The sequence below is a fragment of the Solanum verrucosum genome, unplaced genomic scaffold (genome assembly GCF_900185275.1).
Source record: "Solanum verrucosum unplaced genomic scaffold, falcon-dt-bn FXZP01000184.1, whole genome shotgun sequence".
Lineage (NCBI taxonomy): Eukaryota > Viridiplantae > Streptophyta > Magnoliopsida > Solanales > Solanaceae > Solanum > Solanum verrucosum.
In genome coordinates, this window is record NW_026020302.1 from 704,891 (window position 1) to 719,064 (window position 14,174).

Here is a 14,174-nt window from a genome sequence, read left to right on the forward strand (position 1 = left end):
AGATGCATTTACTTTATTGATTAAAGTAAATTAATTTGTGGAAAATCTAAAATGAAACGTTGGCTTTTCAGCTTTTTAAAGTTAAATTAACTATTTATATAGCAAAGAGGTAAGGGGCTTCTTCTCATTTTTCCAGATATTTTTCTGTTTTTGTCAAAAAGCCATATCCTAGAGATGGAATTAACAGTATTAATTTCACTTTAATTGTAGTTAAGTACTATTTTTTGATATAGAAAGACGACCAATTGAAGTCATAAAGTGAATGTAGTATGATGTAAGGGCCCAAAGTGATGGTATTTGACTGTCCATAGAGTTTACGAAAAAAAGACACACTTCTTGCACCTATCACGATTCACGAGTATATTTTTGAACTTCTTTATGAAAGACAGACTTCTTACACCTATCAGGAGTATATTTTTGAACTTATGATTTTAAACCTATCATGATATTTTATGACGGTAAAAGCATGTCAAGAAGGTTAAAACAAGAAGTTTAAACTTAATTAATGAATCTGTCTTTCTTTTTAGAAACAGACTAAAAAAAGCAAAAAGTGCCACATAAAATGCAAGCAGCCTTGATCATTGAAACTGTAATCTTCCATTCACTATAGGGGGAGGGAGTCGCATAGTTGGTTGCTCGATCAAAAATATTTACAGCCTCTGCCCAATATATACATATATCATGCATCTGACAGATTTTTTTTGGGTGGACGGCTATTTATGTTAATTTCTCAAAATAATATAAGAAGCTGCTGAGATGAAAAATCCAAGCAAAAGAAAAACCTCCAAAAGTGTTTAGAGGTAACAGAGACCATTGATATCATTGATTTCAATGGAAAAATTCAAAGCAGTTAACTAATATGTGATTGAACTTTATAAATGTCTATAATAACATGAAAGTATGATCTCACCCAGTCCAGCAGATTGTACAATCTGGGTGAGAATATTTATTCATAAATTACTTGTGGAAAACAGCCTCTGACAGAAATGCAAGGTAAGACTCGTACAATAGACTGTTGTGGTTCGACTCCTCTCCGGACCTCGCACATAACAGGAGAGCTTAATGTACCGAGCTGCCCCTTTACTTGTATAGGACTAGTATAAGCTTATTTAATCAACTATGTACACCTCAGAGAGATGCTGAATTTTACAAACACTATTGTGAAGAAGTTCAGTGCAAAATCGAGAACTCACTGGGGTTGAGGTCGCGATTGCACGATGAAAATCTCGTTACCAACCAAACATCCTTCGACATCTTGAGGAGAACCAAACTTGCGTTCTAGGTAGAAACCAACAGCGCCAAGCCTCTGACCAAGCTGACGTCTGAAAATGGGGTCGATTGTTAAAGGTTTCTTGCTATAATCGACAGTCAAGAGAATAACTTCTCCGTCAGCAGGGGAATTGCCACCTACAACCATCTCCTCACTAAAGTTGGCGAATGCCAGTGTGCGCACTGTGTCGTCAAATTTACCACTAGATAGACGCCACGGTGTACCCCTTGTTCCTGAAGCGAGTGTTTCACCGAGTCCAGGTGCAATTTCAGCCTCAATGAAGTTATGATTGTTGTCCGTTGGGCTCAGTGTGTGGAGGACAAAAGATAAATCTGGTGAAAGCATTTCTTGCACTAGCACGGCCATTGTAGCATCTTTCTGGGACACACCAGCAGCTCTGCGGCTCAGTACTGCTCTTCTAGTATACAACGAGGCCCAAACACGGGCTACAGCATGTCCAAACCTTATTGGATCTGAAGGGCTAACATTAGGAATTGAATCATAAAGTCCGGCTGCTGACATCCCCGCCAAGTCCTCGACATTAGCACTTGAACGCACTATTAAACGTGCATTACCGGGAAATACTTCTCCCAAGCTTTCAATGACATCTTGTCCAGGCAATAGAGAAGATATTAACTTCTGGAGATCCTCACAGTGTTTATCAAGTTCACCGCCATCAATTTCAGCTGTTTCTATCTGTTCGACAAGCAATGTGAAGGTCTCCATTAACTTGTTCGTTTTCAATGCCGTTTCCATGGAACCAAATGGAATAACTGCTCCAGCAGGAACGTTAAATGATGCTGGTGCACCTTGGTCACTATAAACTGCAATCAGATAGATCATCAGACCAAAAGAAAAGGCAAAGACATATATTGCACCAATGGGATCCATCATTTATGCTATGATAAGCAAAACGCAAAAATAATGTACCAATCAATGTTGACCAGAATCGAAATTTAACTATGTATAACAAGCATAGGAAATGCAAGGGACCAGATTTCAACTGGAAAAAGGAAAAAAAAAATCAAAATAGAATGGGAGCAAAAACATTTACATGGAACATTCATTTTTAAATAAATCATTGGGGGTTCGTTAAGCAGAACTGACATTTTAGCTACAGAAACTAAGAAGAAAATAATAAGTATGGATGATACTAAGAGAGGGTTGTCCTGCAAAGAACCAAGACTACCTTTAGTAGAAGAAGTGGCCAGTGAAGCTAATTGAGCACAAGAAGCAGCTTTTGCACCAGAGGTTTGTATATCTGCATCAACAAGAGGAATAACACCTCTGGTAGGTCCAACCTGCAAGTAGAACTTTGGCAGCTCGATAAGCAAATGATAGAAAAAGAAAGAACAAAGAGAAAGCAAAGTGAGAAAAGAGGGGTGGAACTGAACTAAAGCAGAACATATTTGCACAAAAAGGTTATTTGCAAGGAATCAATTATTTACCTCTTTAACTTGAGATGATTTGACGGCAATTGAGGAAGCACTGCTGTCTGATGAGGTTGCACCTGCAGAAGAAGTATTACTTGAAGGAAGTTTATTTGGAGAAACACCACCCGCCTTCTCTGATGAAGAAGCAGTTAACTTTACACCAGTTGATGATGCTTCTAACCTGAAAAAACAAAGGGAAAAACCAAAGAAAATTAAGGAAAAAATAAAGAAACTACTAAAGCATTATAATCATCACTGAGTTAAAAGGTTTGAAGAATATAACCTCACATATTTTCCTAGTAGTTGTCTTACATCAGAAACTTTGTCATCGTCGTCGCAGGTCACAAAAACTACCTTTTCCTGCAACAAAAGTATGTAACACTTCTATAACTAACACTCAGATAAAAGAAAGGCTATAATTAACTTTTGGACAACAACAACATACCCAGTGAAATCCCACAAGTAGGGTCCAGAGAGGGTAGAATGTACACAGACCTTACCCCTACCTTGTGGAGGTAGGGAGGTTGTTTCCTAAGGACCCTCAGCATAGCAAATCAAAGTAGGTATGAAAAGTAAAAACGACAGTTAAGAAGACATAGTAACTAATAAGGAGATAATAACAACAAAAATAGTGTGATAACTGAAACACAATAAAAAACACTCCAATACCTACTAACCTTCTATCCTAATCCGCGATAGATAACAAAAACAAGACACTATAATTAACTTTTGGACATGGAGCCAAAATTTGGAACTCGCCTGCCGGGCCCTAACACCTAGATGAGATAAATGTGGTAGCTCCTGTAGAAGTACAACTCCAGATATGTTACTCCCTGCTGCAGTCACCTGAAAGATGGTCAACAACGCCATTCAGTATCTTTCTCTGAGTAATACATAAGTTTCTAATACCTTAGGATTCTGCAGAAGCAACATAGAGATGAGAAGTGCTAGCAACCTCTTCATCTCCATCAGCTTTGTTCACTACAAGAATAACAGGTCCTGTTGCCGATGATGGTAGAGTCCCGGGGATAATTCTATCCACCTGAAATGTGAGAAATCAGCCAACACATCAGCATTAAACTCGTTTTACCTTGGATAAAATTTCAAAAAGAGAAGATGCAATTCACAACATAGAGTTAAGGTCAAAACATAGAACTAGTACTGAACTGGATAGAAGAAATTACACTGCAAGCATTCAGATAAACCTAAGTGCTTCGTTGCTTGATCAGAATGAATTCTTCTAGACTCTTTTGTGACAAAAAATCTTACTTCTAGCAAATAAACCAAATCTTTTTTATAACCCTGGGCCAGCTTGCGCTCACATTTCGAGAAAATTAAACAATTGTTGTGCAAATACCAGCTAGAGCTCTAAATATATAAATAAATTGCTGGAATAAGAGATTGACAATATAATATTTACCTGTATTAGCTCTCCAAAAGCATCTCCTGGAACGAGAACATCCCATCCCGAAGACCCAATTGTCCTTCTAACAGCCTTCAAAAGTAGTGTAGCAAGCTTCGAAACCTGAAAAACCACACTACAAATTGCATGTATTTTACAAAGTTAGGCACTTTGTTAACTTATAGTAACATCTTCTATCAGACAGAGAAATAAGAAGAAAAAGATTGGAGCAACTCTATTCAGAACAATAAAATATTTGTCCAATCATACCCTGCTCGAATTTCAGCTTCAGTGAATGTTCTGACAGTATTTTCAGGAATCCCCAAAGATTTTCCTAAAATCTGCAAGAACATATAAACTCAGTTCAAATCCCAATTTATATATCTCTTAACTAACAAGCATGTCAATGACACTGAATAAAATAAGGGCTGATATAGGAAAACCAATTTCCTTCCAACTGACTTAGCTAATCCATATCATCATGTGGTCCAAATGTAACTGTCCAATTTGGATAGCTTACAGGCATGCCACATATAATGGAGTTTTTAAAAATAATAATTCCAAACTAGTGAATAATAACACAAATTTACACAAGAACTGAAAATAATAGCTAAACCGGTACCACGAGAAAAACTGAAAGCTTAGAAGCCACTACTGTGTTCTGAAGTACTCCCTACGTTTCAATTTGTTTGTTTGGTTTTGACTTTGTGGTTAAAGAAAGTAAGGAAGATTTTTGAATCTTGTGGTTTTAAGCTAAAGATATCAAAATGCCTTTAATCTTGTGGTCTTAAGCATGTCATGTGGAAAGTTAGAATTAAAGAGTTGCCAAAAAAGAAAAGAATCATTCTTTTTTAAATTTTAAACGGACTAAAAAGGAAAGTAAGACGAGCAAATTAAAACTGAGGAAATAATTTATTTTCCAAAAAGCTGTTATACCTGTACTTTTTCAGGGAATATTTGGAGAAGTGTCTCGGAATACTCCTCAGTTAACCTTCGACTTCTATCAAGAGTCGCTTTTAGTCTTAATGCCCATATAGTCTTACCATCTTCGCTGCCTTCAGTTAGGATAAGCCCAAAAATTTTCAGGATTGCTGATGCATTCTTTATTGCACGCATGATAAATCATTGATGACAATAAGATACCTTCAATTTCTGAAATACCCCTTTCTTTCCATGACAAAAGTTCATTTCCAACAGCTTTGCATTCCTCGGGCTTCCAACCAGATATACCTAGCTGTTGGATTCCAACTGTAAGTGCTCCAATTGGATCATTCCAAGAACTAACGTTTTTCACTGTTACATTCTCTGCAAGCCAATCAGCTCCACCTAGAGCTTCAACTGCATTCACAAACCTATATTTCGAAGAAAATTTCTTAGATCGGGACAAAAAAAGATTGTAATAATAATAAATGGTAAGCATATAACCATAAGCAACTGATGCTAAAATGAAAAAGAGGATCCATCAAGACAATAAAATACTGTTATGTTTAATTGATCAACCTATCCTCAACTTTACTTTTTTAGAATCTTTTACTGCCAGGAAAAAGGGAAAATATAATGCGAAATGGACCAATGTCCTTCCCCTGCAATGCACCCATATGTTCCTTCCATACATATAGGGTATTCAGAGTATACCTGCTCAAAAGAACAAATGCATAGTCTTCAAGCCCGATTTCGCAGAGACGCCACTGCACAATGACAAGTTGGAAGTATTGGATGATTCAAGTAACAGGAATCAATGACAACTTTAGTGTTGGTGCATTTAAGCAATTCATACCTTCTGACGCATAGCTATTGAAGCATCCGGAGCATCATTTCGGAGGCCACTTTCAAGACCCTTGGCAATTACTTCACGAAGAGCATTCAGAGAGTTAATAGTCCTGACTAGAATTCCAGTTCTTTCAGTCTCTGAAACATTATGTTTTTCATCCAATCTAGCCAATTCCTGGGAGAGACGCCGAAACCAGAATCAACATCAGTTTTAATAATAGGAATTATCCAACTAAGAGATCCTTGCTTACAGGAAAAAATCAAGAGGCCAACACTAATTGATTAAACAATTGAGGCTGCAAAATTCGTATATGCTTTCTCTTCAAGGAAACATAGGGTCTATAGAAAGCTAAAGATGCATGTCATCGCAAACAAACTAGATAAAATTTTCACCACTCAGCAAGAAGTATCTTTTTTTTCCTTTTTTAAGTCACTAAGTAAGGCAAGGGTATCAATCATAGCCTGAGACTGCCGAGTAATCCTGAAGGTAAGACACCAAAGTCGGGATAGTCAAACGTGTGAAACAAACCAGAAACTTGAAGAGGAAAAGATTTAAGCGAATGGAACATACTCTCCAAAACGCTCAGAACAAGAACTCTGACATGAAATTCAAATCACATTAGGTATGGTGCATAGAATGGGCTTTATGGTTTTACATATACACACAATGTAACAAAACAATTTCCTTCAAAAAGATGAAAACACCACATGCTAAAAAAAATGGAGGGTCTTACCCAGGTTGATATTTCTACTAGTTTCACCATAGGTCTGCCTTAACTTCTCCAGTCTTATAGCTAATTTTTTCCTAACTAGCAAATTAAAAGAAAAGAGTATACTAATGAACCATTGAAATGAAGAAACTAAACTTTTGTTAGCAGAAGGCTACTCAAAGAAAAACAGGGATCCTTGCACATCTTGATGACCAAATAAATGTAAAGATGAAAGACATATTTAATGCCACTATAACAATAAAGTTTAATAGGTTTTAAATCCTGACTTTTGATTGATTAAGTAACCTACACTTTTTGAACTTAGTAACTTGGGATTAAGTAACCTACACTTAGGGTTGTGATATTAATTGTATGTCATGCAAAGAGCATTAACTTAAAATATCTTTAGTTCTAGAATAAGTAATGTTTGGTAATTGTTAAGTTACAGGAAGAACTTGGTTTTTTATGCAATGGTTTGTTAGTGGTCTTGCTCCATAATGAATCTATTCTATTTTGAATCATTATTCATACATTTCTTGCTTTAATATTATGATATAATCTGAGCATCGAACCCAAAACCTTAAAGCTATCGATGGCGTCACCCATGACATTATAAACTCTTTTAGAAATCCTTACACGATCGTGGGGACAATGCATTCTCCTACACCTTCCCGCATGCCACATGTGTAAACAGATTCTATGTTTACATGTGGGTGGAAGATTTTCCTTTTTTTTCTTGTTTTTTCTTTTTTACCTTTTTCCTTTTGTTTAGAAGATAGTGGGTTTAAGGTAGAGAGACAGAGAATAGGCTGAAGAGGGGACTTGGAGCGGAGAGATGGTTGAAGAGTGGGTACGGATCAGAGTCAGTGACCCATATGAATTGAGAGAGATGAAAGAAGCCCAGAGCAGCTCGTAAACCTTCACTATATTACATCTAAGTCATATTTATGTACACAAATACCTAACTAACAGTTTAAACTACATTCATTATAGCAAAGAACACACAGTTATTGCTAAAAATCACAGCGTATTAGCAAAAACTTTGGAGCTTGTCTTAGGTAGAGCTATCACCAAAACAAATACACTGACCTTTTTGGACTCCAAGAATGATGAAAGCATTGACAAGCTACTTCCATCGAGTGATTCTCCTATAGATTCCAGTTGTTCATCAAGACTGAAAAGAAAGAACAGAAAGATGTCATGTCAAGCAAATTTCATTTTCCAGTGTGCAAGCATTTTTATAGGAACATACTCCAACTAATCAATTCCGTGCAAATCATACAGACTTTCATAATTTGGCATTTGGTACTGAAGAAACATATCCCTTGAAGGGTGACCAATTTTGCAGGATGAGAAAATTTTATAACATGCACCTAAATCATTTTTCTTCACTGTCAAAGAGCACATTTAATCAGACTAAGAGTTACTTAACAATATCTTTAAAACGACTCTATAATAATGCACTCAATCCACTTCTCTTTTCTCCATGGGAGAGAACCACATTTGCACGTGTGATAGCAAACAGTGAAGTTCATACATCATGATACCAACTGATCTCTCAGACATGTCTAGATACCTCTCAATTGATTAAGTGAGGGTACTGCAAGGTAGAAAAAAATTAATATAGGAAAGAGAAAAACAATTCAGGAAGAAATTGAGGAACAACATACTGGGGAGATACTATTATCTAGCAAGTGAAGAAGCCTATTTTACAAAATAATGGAACTGGACCAAATGCATGCTACGACTTGATTAGTCGATCTACTAAACTCATCTCCTTTTTATTCCACATCAGGACTGACTTTTTGTGCAGAAATCAAATATTTTGAAACAACTAACAGATAAAGGTCATACCTCCCAGCATTGAAGAAATCTTTTAGTTCATTGTGGAAAATCTTGAATTGTTCTACAAATGCCTCACTATATTGTCCAGGTTGCTTGGTAATTCTTTCGAGCATTGCTTCTGTGGATACTAGATCTTCAGGGCCAGCATTTCTATGGAGTTTGTTTTGTATAGTATGTTTGATCTCTTGCTGAAGGAAGGTTAATTTTTAATAGCAAGAACGATAGATAATATTGTGTAATAAACATGGAAATATTGAGAATGCAAGGAAAAATTGAAAATAAATATTTGGTAGCTGCTCAAAATACAACCTTAAGATCATGCGGAATATCATTCCTATGAGCGATGTCCCTGATTCTTGTTAAAGGAACAGATGCAGTGAATTCTGCTTTAAAAGAAGGCAAGCACGGTTGCATCTTCCGGATAACAAGTATTTCCTGCATATATTGAATAGAACTTTTCTAAGCCACTCAAAACTAAGGCAAAGCTCGAGAACAAGCTAATGACTGACTCATATCCACAAAGTACAGAGCAATGATTTTTCTAACTACCTTTCAACTTCCCACATGCTGTTCCCAAGTTACCTTTTTTGTTTGCATTTCAACTCACAAGCTTTAAATCTCATAATCATATTTACAGACAGTAGATGTATGGGCTAATAATATTTTGAAGCAAGAGCTCATATTGACCAATTGTTACCTTGTCGAGGGAATTTTCTAACTATATTAATGAGATTTAAGAAAGAATAGCAGTCAGAACTCAGAAGTTCAGACCCTTCTTTATTCAAAAAGCATAGCTGATTTTATTATTAAGAAAAAAAACTGAACCACAGAATTAGCTCAATTGTAGAAGCAATAACATTTTCTCTTCAGAGTAGTTGCTCTAAATAAAAATTCAATGAATAAAACATAGATCAACTGAATTCTTCTGACACAAAATACTAAAGAGGTCAATATCTACTGCCACGTCCACACTGAAGTTACATTTGTGTTATTTCCAGTCACATTTTTTTCTAACCGAGAATTCCTGAGGGCCAGTAAGCACAGTTTGAAACTCAGTGGATAGTGGGCCGACCCTCGACCTTGTTGAGATTTCCAGTCACCTATGATTTACTGTCACCAAATAAGTACCACCACTTAACAGATCAAATAAGAATTGGCAGAACAAATTGAACCAGTTCAACGGATCAAAATTAACTTCTCAAGAGCAACCAACGTGTTCCAGAATCCAAAGACATAATAAAAATTAAAATAAGCGTAATGAGTGCACTTAACGATTGAACACCTGAAGCGTAGTGTCTCTCCTGCTCAAGACTTTTTCTACTTCACGAAATATAAGCCTGGAAATCTCTGCGTGCCTATTTGGTCGGTGGTGACCCCCATCTTCAAGGCAAGGAATTTGCCCTGTGTTTATCCACTGCACCCAAGAGTAATATTCAGTAGGGATAGAAATCAATCAAATCAAGCAAGTCATCTAAAAATAGATGAGACCTTTAGATAGACAGCTGCATACGTAAGAGCCTCCAAGCGATGTGAACTATCCATGTTTTCAACAACGAGTTCTCGAACAACCTCAAGCTAAAAAGGGTAAAAAAACATGAAGACTATTAATTTTAAAGAGATGTAGACAAATCTTAAGTTAGAACCTTTTCACGAAATGGATAAGTAACAAACCACAAGAATTGCAATTAATAAAGAATAACATCACTTCTCATGCTTTAGTTCTGGTGTTACCTCTCTTCAACCAGCTATTTTTTAACCACGCAATCTACCATTGTTCAAAAAGTATATTTAGTTATCTCCAATTGATAAAGACTAAAACTACCTTTAGATAAGGAAAAAGTTAAGGACTCAGAATTTTTTCTGACCTTCAGCTCTGCAACATATAATCAAATTAGTAAAGTAAACAGAATGAGAAAAGGGGAATATTTCAAATAGATGCCAATTTGCTACGAATTATGAGTTCATACACAGCCAACTGACTGGCATTATGCTAGGAAGTTTTAGTTTTTAAAAGCTCATGTTTCCTCCGTTTCTCTGTTTGGGCTGCTGCTATTCCACACTGTATCTCTAATGAGAACCAGTAATAAGGCAAAGAATAACAATAATCTAAATCTAATATGAAGTAACAGTTCTCCCATCCTTATTGATGTAGCTGAACAACAAATTTAAGCTTCATCTAAGCACAAGAAAATGCACTTTCGCATAACTAGCTCAAGATATGTTTTGGTGTGTTAATCTGATGGATAAAAAGCAATTTGTAGTATAGTAGACCACCAAATGGAGAGCAATCGATTTCTCCATGGACTACTTAGCAACAAATAAAACTGAAAGAAGAGAATATCTTAGTTCATTAGTCAATTTGCATAAGAACCAAGTGCTCGTTCTACAAAAAAATAACTCTCAATCTCCTGGAAACATATCTCTCCAACTTCCCTCTGTGACCACTTGATCTTAGACAGAAAGCAAGGAAAGTTATTTCCTTCCCTCTTTGCTCATTCCTTCTCTTCCTTCGTACCATTTCTCCACTCATTAATCATCATGAGGGCTAGCAAATATATATTGATACAAATATATGTATATATCTATATATATATATATATATAGATATCCCCATAGTTAAAAGGAGACACACTTGGAGGACTTCACACACCAGTGGTGAGTGAGCTTAAAAAACTTATGCAATAGTGAGGATACCAATAATGCAGATTGATGAATTACAGAAAATAAATAGCAGAAATGCACTGTGATGCTATCTTGCACAGAAGTAATTCTTTTATGGCACAGTCAATTTCCAGAATGCAAACATGCCATCAAGACAAGATCTAATCCATCTTCTCACCTTCCGCCACCAATTCCGAGCATTTTTATCACCTTCAACAAGCTTTAGGGAAATTCCGGTGAGACCTGATGTGTCCCACTTCCTGTTTTTATCAGAATCCAGCTGGTCGTTTGAACGTACAAAAGATGCAGCCCTCCCTTGCCATTGCTCCACAAACGGACTTGTTACTACGTCAGGAACAGCTGCCTGGCTAGTAATTTTAGCTCCATTATCACTTGTCTCTTCCACTCCCTTCTCTACCTCAAATGGATCCAATGGCAACAAATTCACAGGCTCATCTGTCACATTCCATTGACAGACCAGTTCAAAGCTTCCTCCTTCTGGTAGCTTCAAGATCCGATTACTGCCGTTTTCCCATAACATTTTCTTGTCCTTACCAACAATTACAAACTTATACTCAAGAGTCTCGCCAGATCGTACGTCCAATTCACCAATCCATCCATTTTCTGTCCAATCCATCATTATATTCTTCTTCCAGGACCCTAATTCTTTGGCCGATCCCAAAACTGCAATGTGCTCCCCATATTCGACTTGGTGATCAAGCCGAAAACGTAGCTGAACCTTCTCACTAGATGATCCAGAATTATTTTTATTCTTTCCTTTATTTTGGTTTTTCCTGCATCAAAGAAAATTTTAGTGAAGGAAAACCCACTATTCTTAGATCTGTGAAATAAAATCAATGATTTTGCTGAACCACATAATACAATTGGTGTACAATAACATAATTCATTTATTTTTGCCATGTATAATTGGGGTATAATAGAATGAGTAATGACTTAAAACAAGAACTGAAGACTACCAAGGTTGAGGCAGTTAAGCCAACACAGAAAACTTAACTCGGGAGACAGTGGAACTTCACGGTTGCTCCATCTACTTGAGAAATAGTACCAAGGTCTGGCAGTACCATATCCCTAATATCGCTATAGTATCACATTACTCAACGCATTTCCTATCTAATTTACAAAGGCAATAAAACTAGCACTCTATCCCAAATTGACTGCACTAAGCTGTCTTTAAGATCAAAATTACAAAAATTTGAACATCAAATACTCACAATACACAGAGTCTTCTGCAACTAAAGCTTAACAATTCGACATCATATCAATTTCTATTCAATAGGTGCCCTCCATTTTCTCCGAATAATTAAGTATTCAAGGTGAAAACTTTAAGCTTTATAATCAAACTTAAAGACACTAAAAAATGGCCAGAGGGAGTAGAAGAAAACAGAATTCTCAGAGAACAAATTTAAACACACACACAAAAAATTCTTTTACCAAATGATGAAGAAATAAGGTGAAAGTTTCGACCTTTAATACAAATTAAGCTTAACTTTTCGATATCATATTAATTTCAATTTAATATGTGCCCACCATTTCTCTACAAAATTATTAAGTATTCAAGGTGAAAACTTTGTACTTCCAAAACAAACTTAAAGACACCTAAAAAAGGACACAGGGAGCAGAAGAAAAACACCATTCTCATAAAATAAACTCAAACACACAAACAAACAAACTTCTTTTTCCAAATTATAAAGAACTTATGTGAAAGTTTTGATCTTTAATTCAAACTAAACACACTATAAGCCACCTCAATAAAAACAAATTCAAAGAAACGAAAAACAGGGTACCTGGTTTCAACAGAAGATACCCCACAGACAATTCCTTTAACCCTACGATCCATGAAAAAACCCAAATTTCTTGTAGGCAAAAGGGTCAAATTTCTCACACTTTTATGACTTATCTGATGAACAACGTTGAATTGCTTCGAAATCTTGATCTGGGGTTGTCTCTTTTTCACATTTAGAGCTGAATAACAGTGTGACAGATGCATAGAATCCATTATTAAAGCACATTAACAGTGAAAATTGTATACTGATGCTTGAAATTGACTGATTTAAGAGAGAAAAGATTAGCTTTTAGAGGTAGAGTAGAATCAAAGAGAAGTATATATAAAAAATACAAATTCCTAGGAGCGATCTTACAAAATTATTATAAAAAAATAGCAACTTGGAATGGAACAATCATGGGATTGTAAAGAGTGTAGTAAAGAAGGACCCTCCATTTGTGGATAGGTGTCACATGCCAATTGTTAGATCTTTTTATTCTAATACCTAAATTATCATTTTTTTCACGAATTTCATTTTTTAACTATACATGACAAGGGACATAATCAGATAGAACTAAAGCTATAAAAAAGTATACTAAATATATATGACTTACTCCTTTTATTAGTTAATCTCAAAAAGCACTGCACTTTTGAGAGTTTTTTAAATATATATAGGTCAAGGCCATAAATAATTTTAAATTTTGAGTAGCATATTCTAGGTTAATAGGATCATGATTATTAGTTTATAAGTTATATATTTACATGAGAATTGCGGACTATTGCAACTCAAGAGAAAGAAGATATTATTAGCATTGAGAATGATTACATGTAATGTTTGGTACATTCTAAATTCTTTTAATTGGAAGCTTGTGGATGCCATTTTGCCAAAAGAATTAGACATGGAGGGAAATTTGGTAGTACCTTAGCCAAATCCCATCCTTTGCAAATCTCCTTTTTTTTTTTAATCGTGTTCACAATCAAAAAATCAAATTCAAAATTTAAATTTGAAAAGTTTAATTTTATATTATTAAAATTACTTAGCTTTAAATTTAGAGATTCGAAGTTTGAGTTACCATTCAAACTTTAAAACTTAAGGCTTGACGTTAGGCATGGTTTTCCCAAATCCCAACTTCAGACCAATTGAACTGAAGTTGCAACTGAGACATGAAATTTCAAGTTTAAGGCTAAATTTTAAATAATGTAATTTTTGACTATATCTTAAATAGTGATCCTCATACACTTCTCCTGAATTTAGCGGCTCTTAAGCCCAATCCAATATCCTTAACAGAGACTATTTAGT

At 35.6% G+C, this 14,174-nt stretch overlaps 1 protein-coding gene across 1 annotated transcript; it reads right to left on the bottom strand.

Annotated features, from left to right (window-relative positions):
• Window positions 1–879: 879 nt before the first annotated feature.
• LOC125834921 (phosphoglucan, water dikinase, chloroplastic) lies at window positions 880–13,345 on the bottom strand. The gene is made up of 19 exons (XM_049514070.1): window positions 12,897–13,345; window positions 11,270–11,885; window positions 9,919–10,005; window positions 9,713–9,844; window positions 8,740–8,865; window positions 8,440–8,618; window positions 7,675–7,759; window positions 5,883–6,050; window positions 5,741–5,793; window positions 5,249–5,457; window positions 5,042–5,160; window positions 4,376–4,446; window positions 4,124–4,241; window positions 3,659–3,745; window positions 3,463–3,549; window positions 2,987–3,063; window positions 2,719–2,884; window positions 2,460–2,571; window positions 880–2,094 (listed from the first exon to the last, which is right to left on the bottom strand). Exons 1-19 carry the CDS (start codon window positions 13,106–13,108, stop codon window positions 1,190–1,192), a joined length of 3,609 nt encoding a protein of 1,202 aa, XP_049370027.1. The 5' UTR covers window positions 13,109–13,345; the 3' UTR covers window positions 880–1,189.
• Between the last annotated feature and the right edge of the window lie 829 nt (window positions 13,346–14,174).

Bases quoted from the DNA above. Each gene is read 5' to 3' on its own strand.
- LOC125834921 (XM_049514070.1), bottom strand. From the start codon at position 13,108: ATGGATTCTATGCATCTGTCACACTGTTATTCAGCTCTAAATGTGAAA. The intron at 3,746-4,123 runs GTAAATATTATA...CTCACATTTCAG, and splicing joins CTTTTGGAGAGCTAATACAG to GTGGATAGAATTATCCCCGG. The intron at 3,064-3,462 runs GCGAGTTCCAAA...CTTTTGTTGCAG, and splicing joins TAGGTGTTAGGGCCCGGCAG to GAAAAGGTAGTTTTTGTGAC.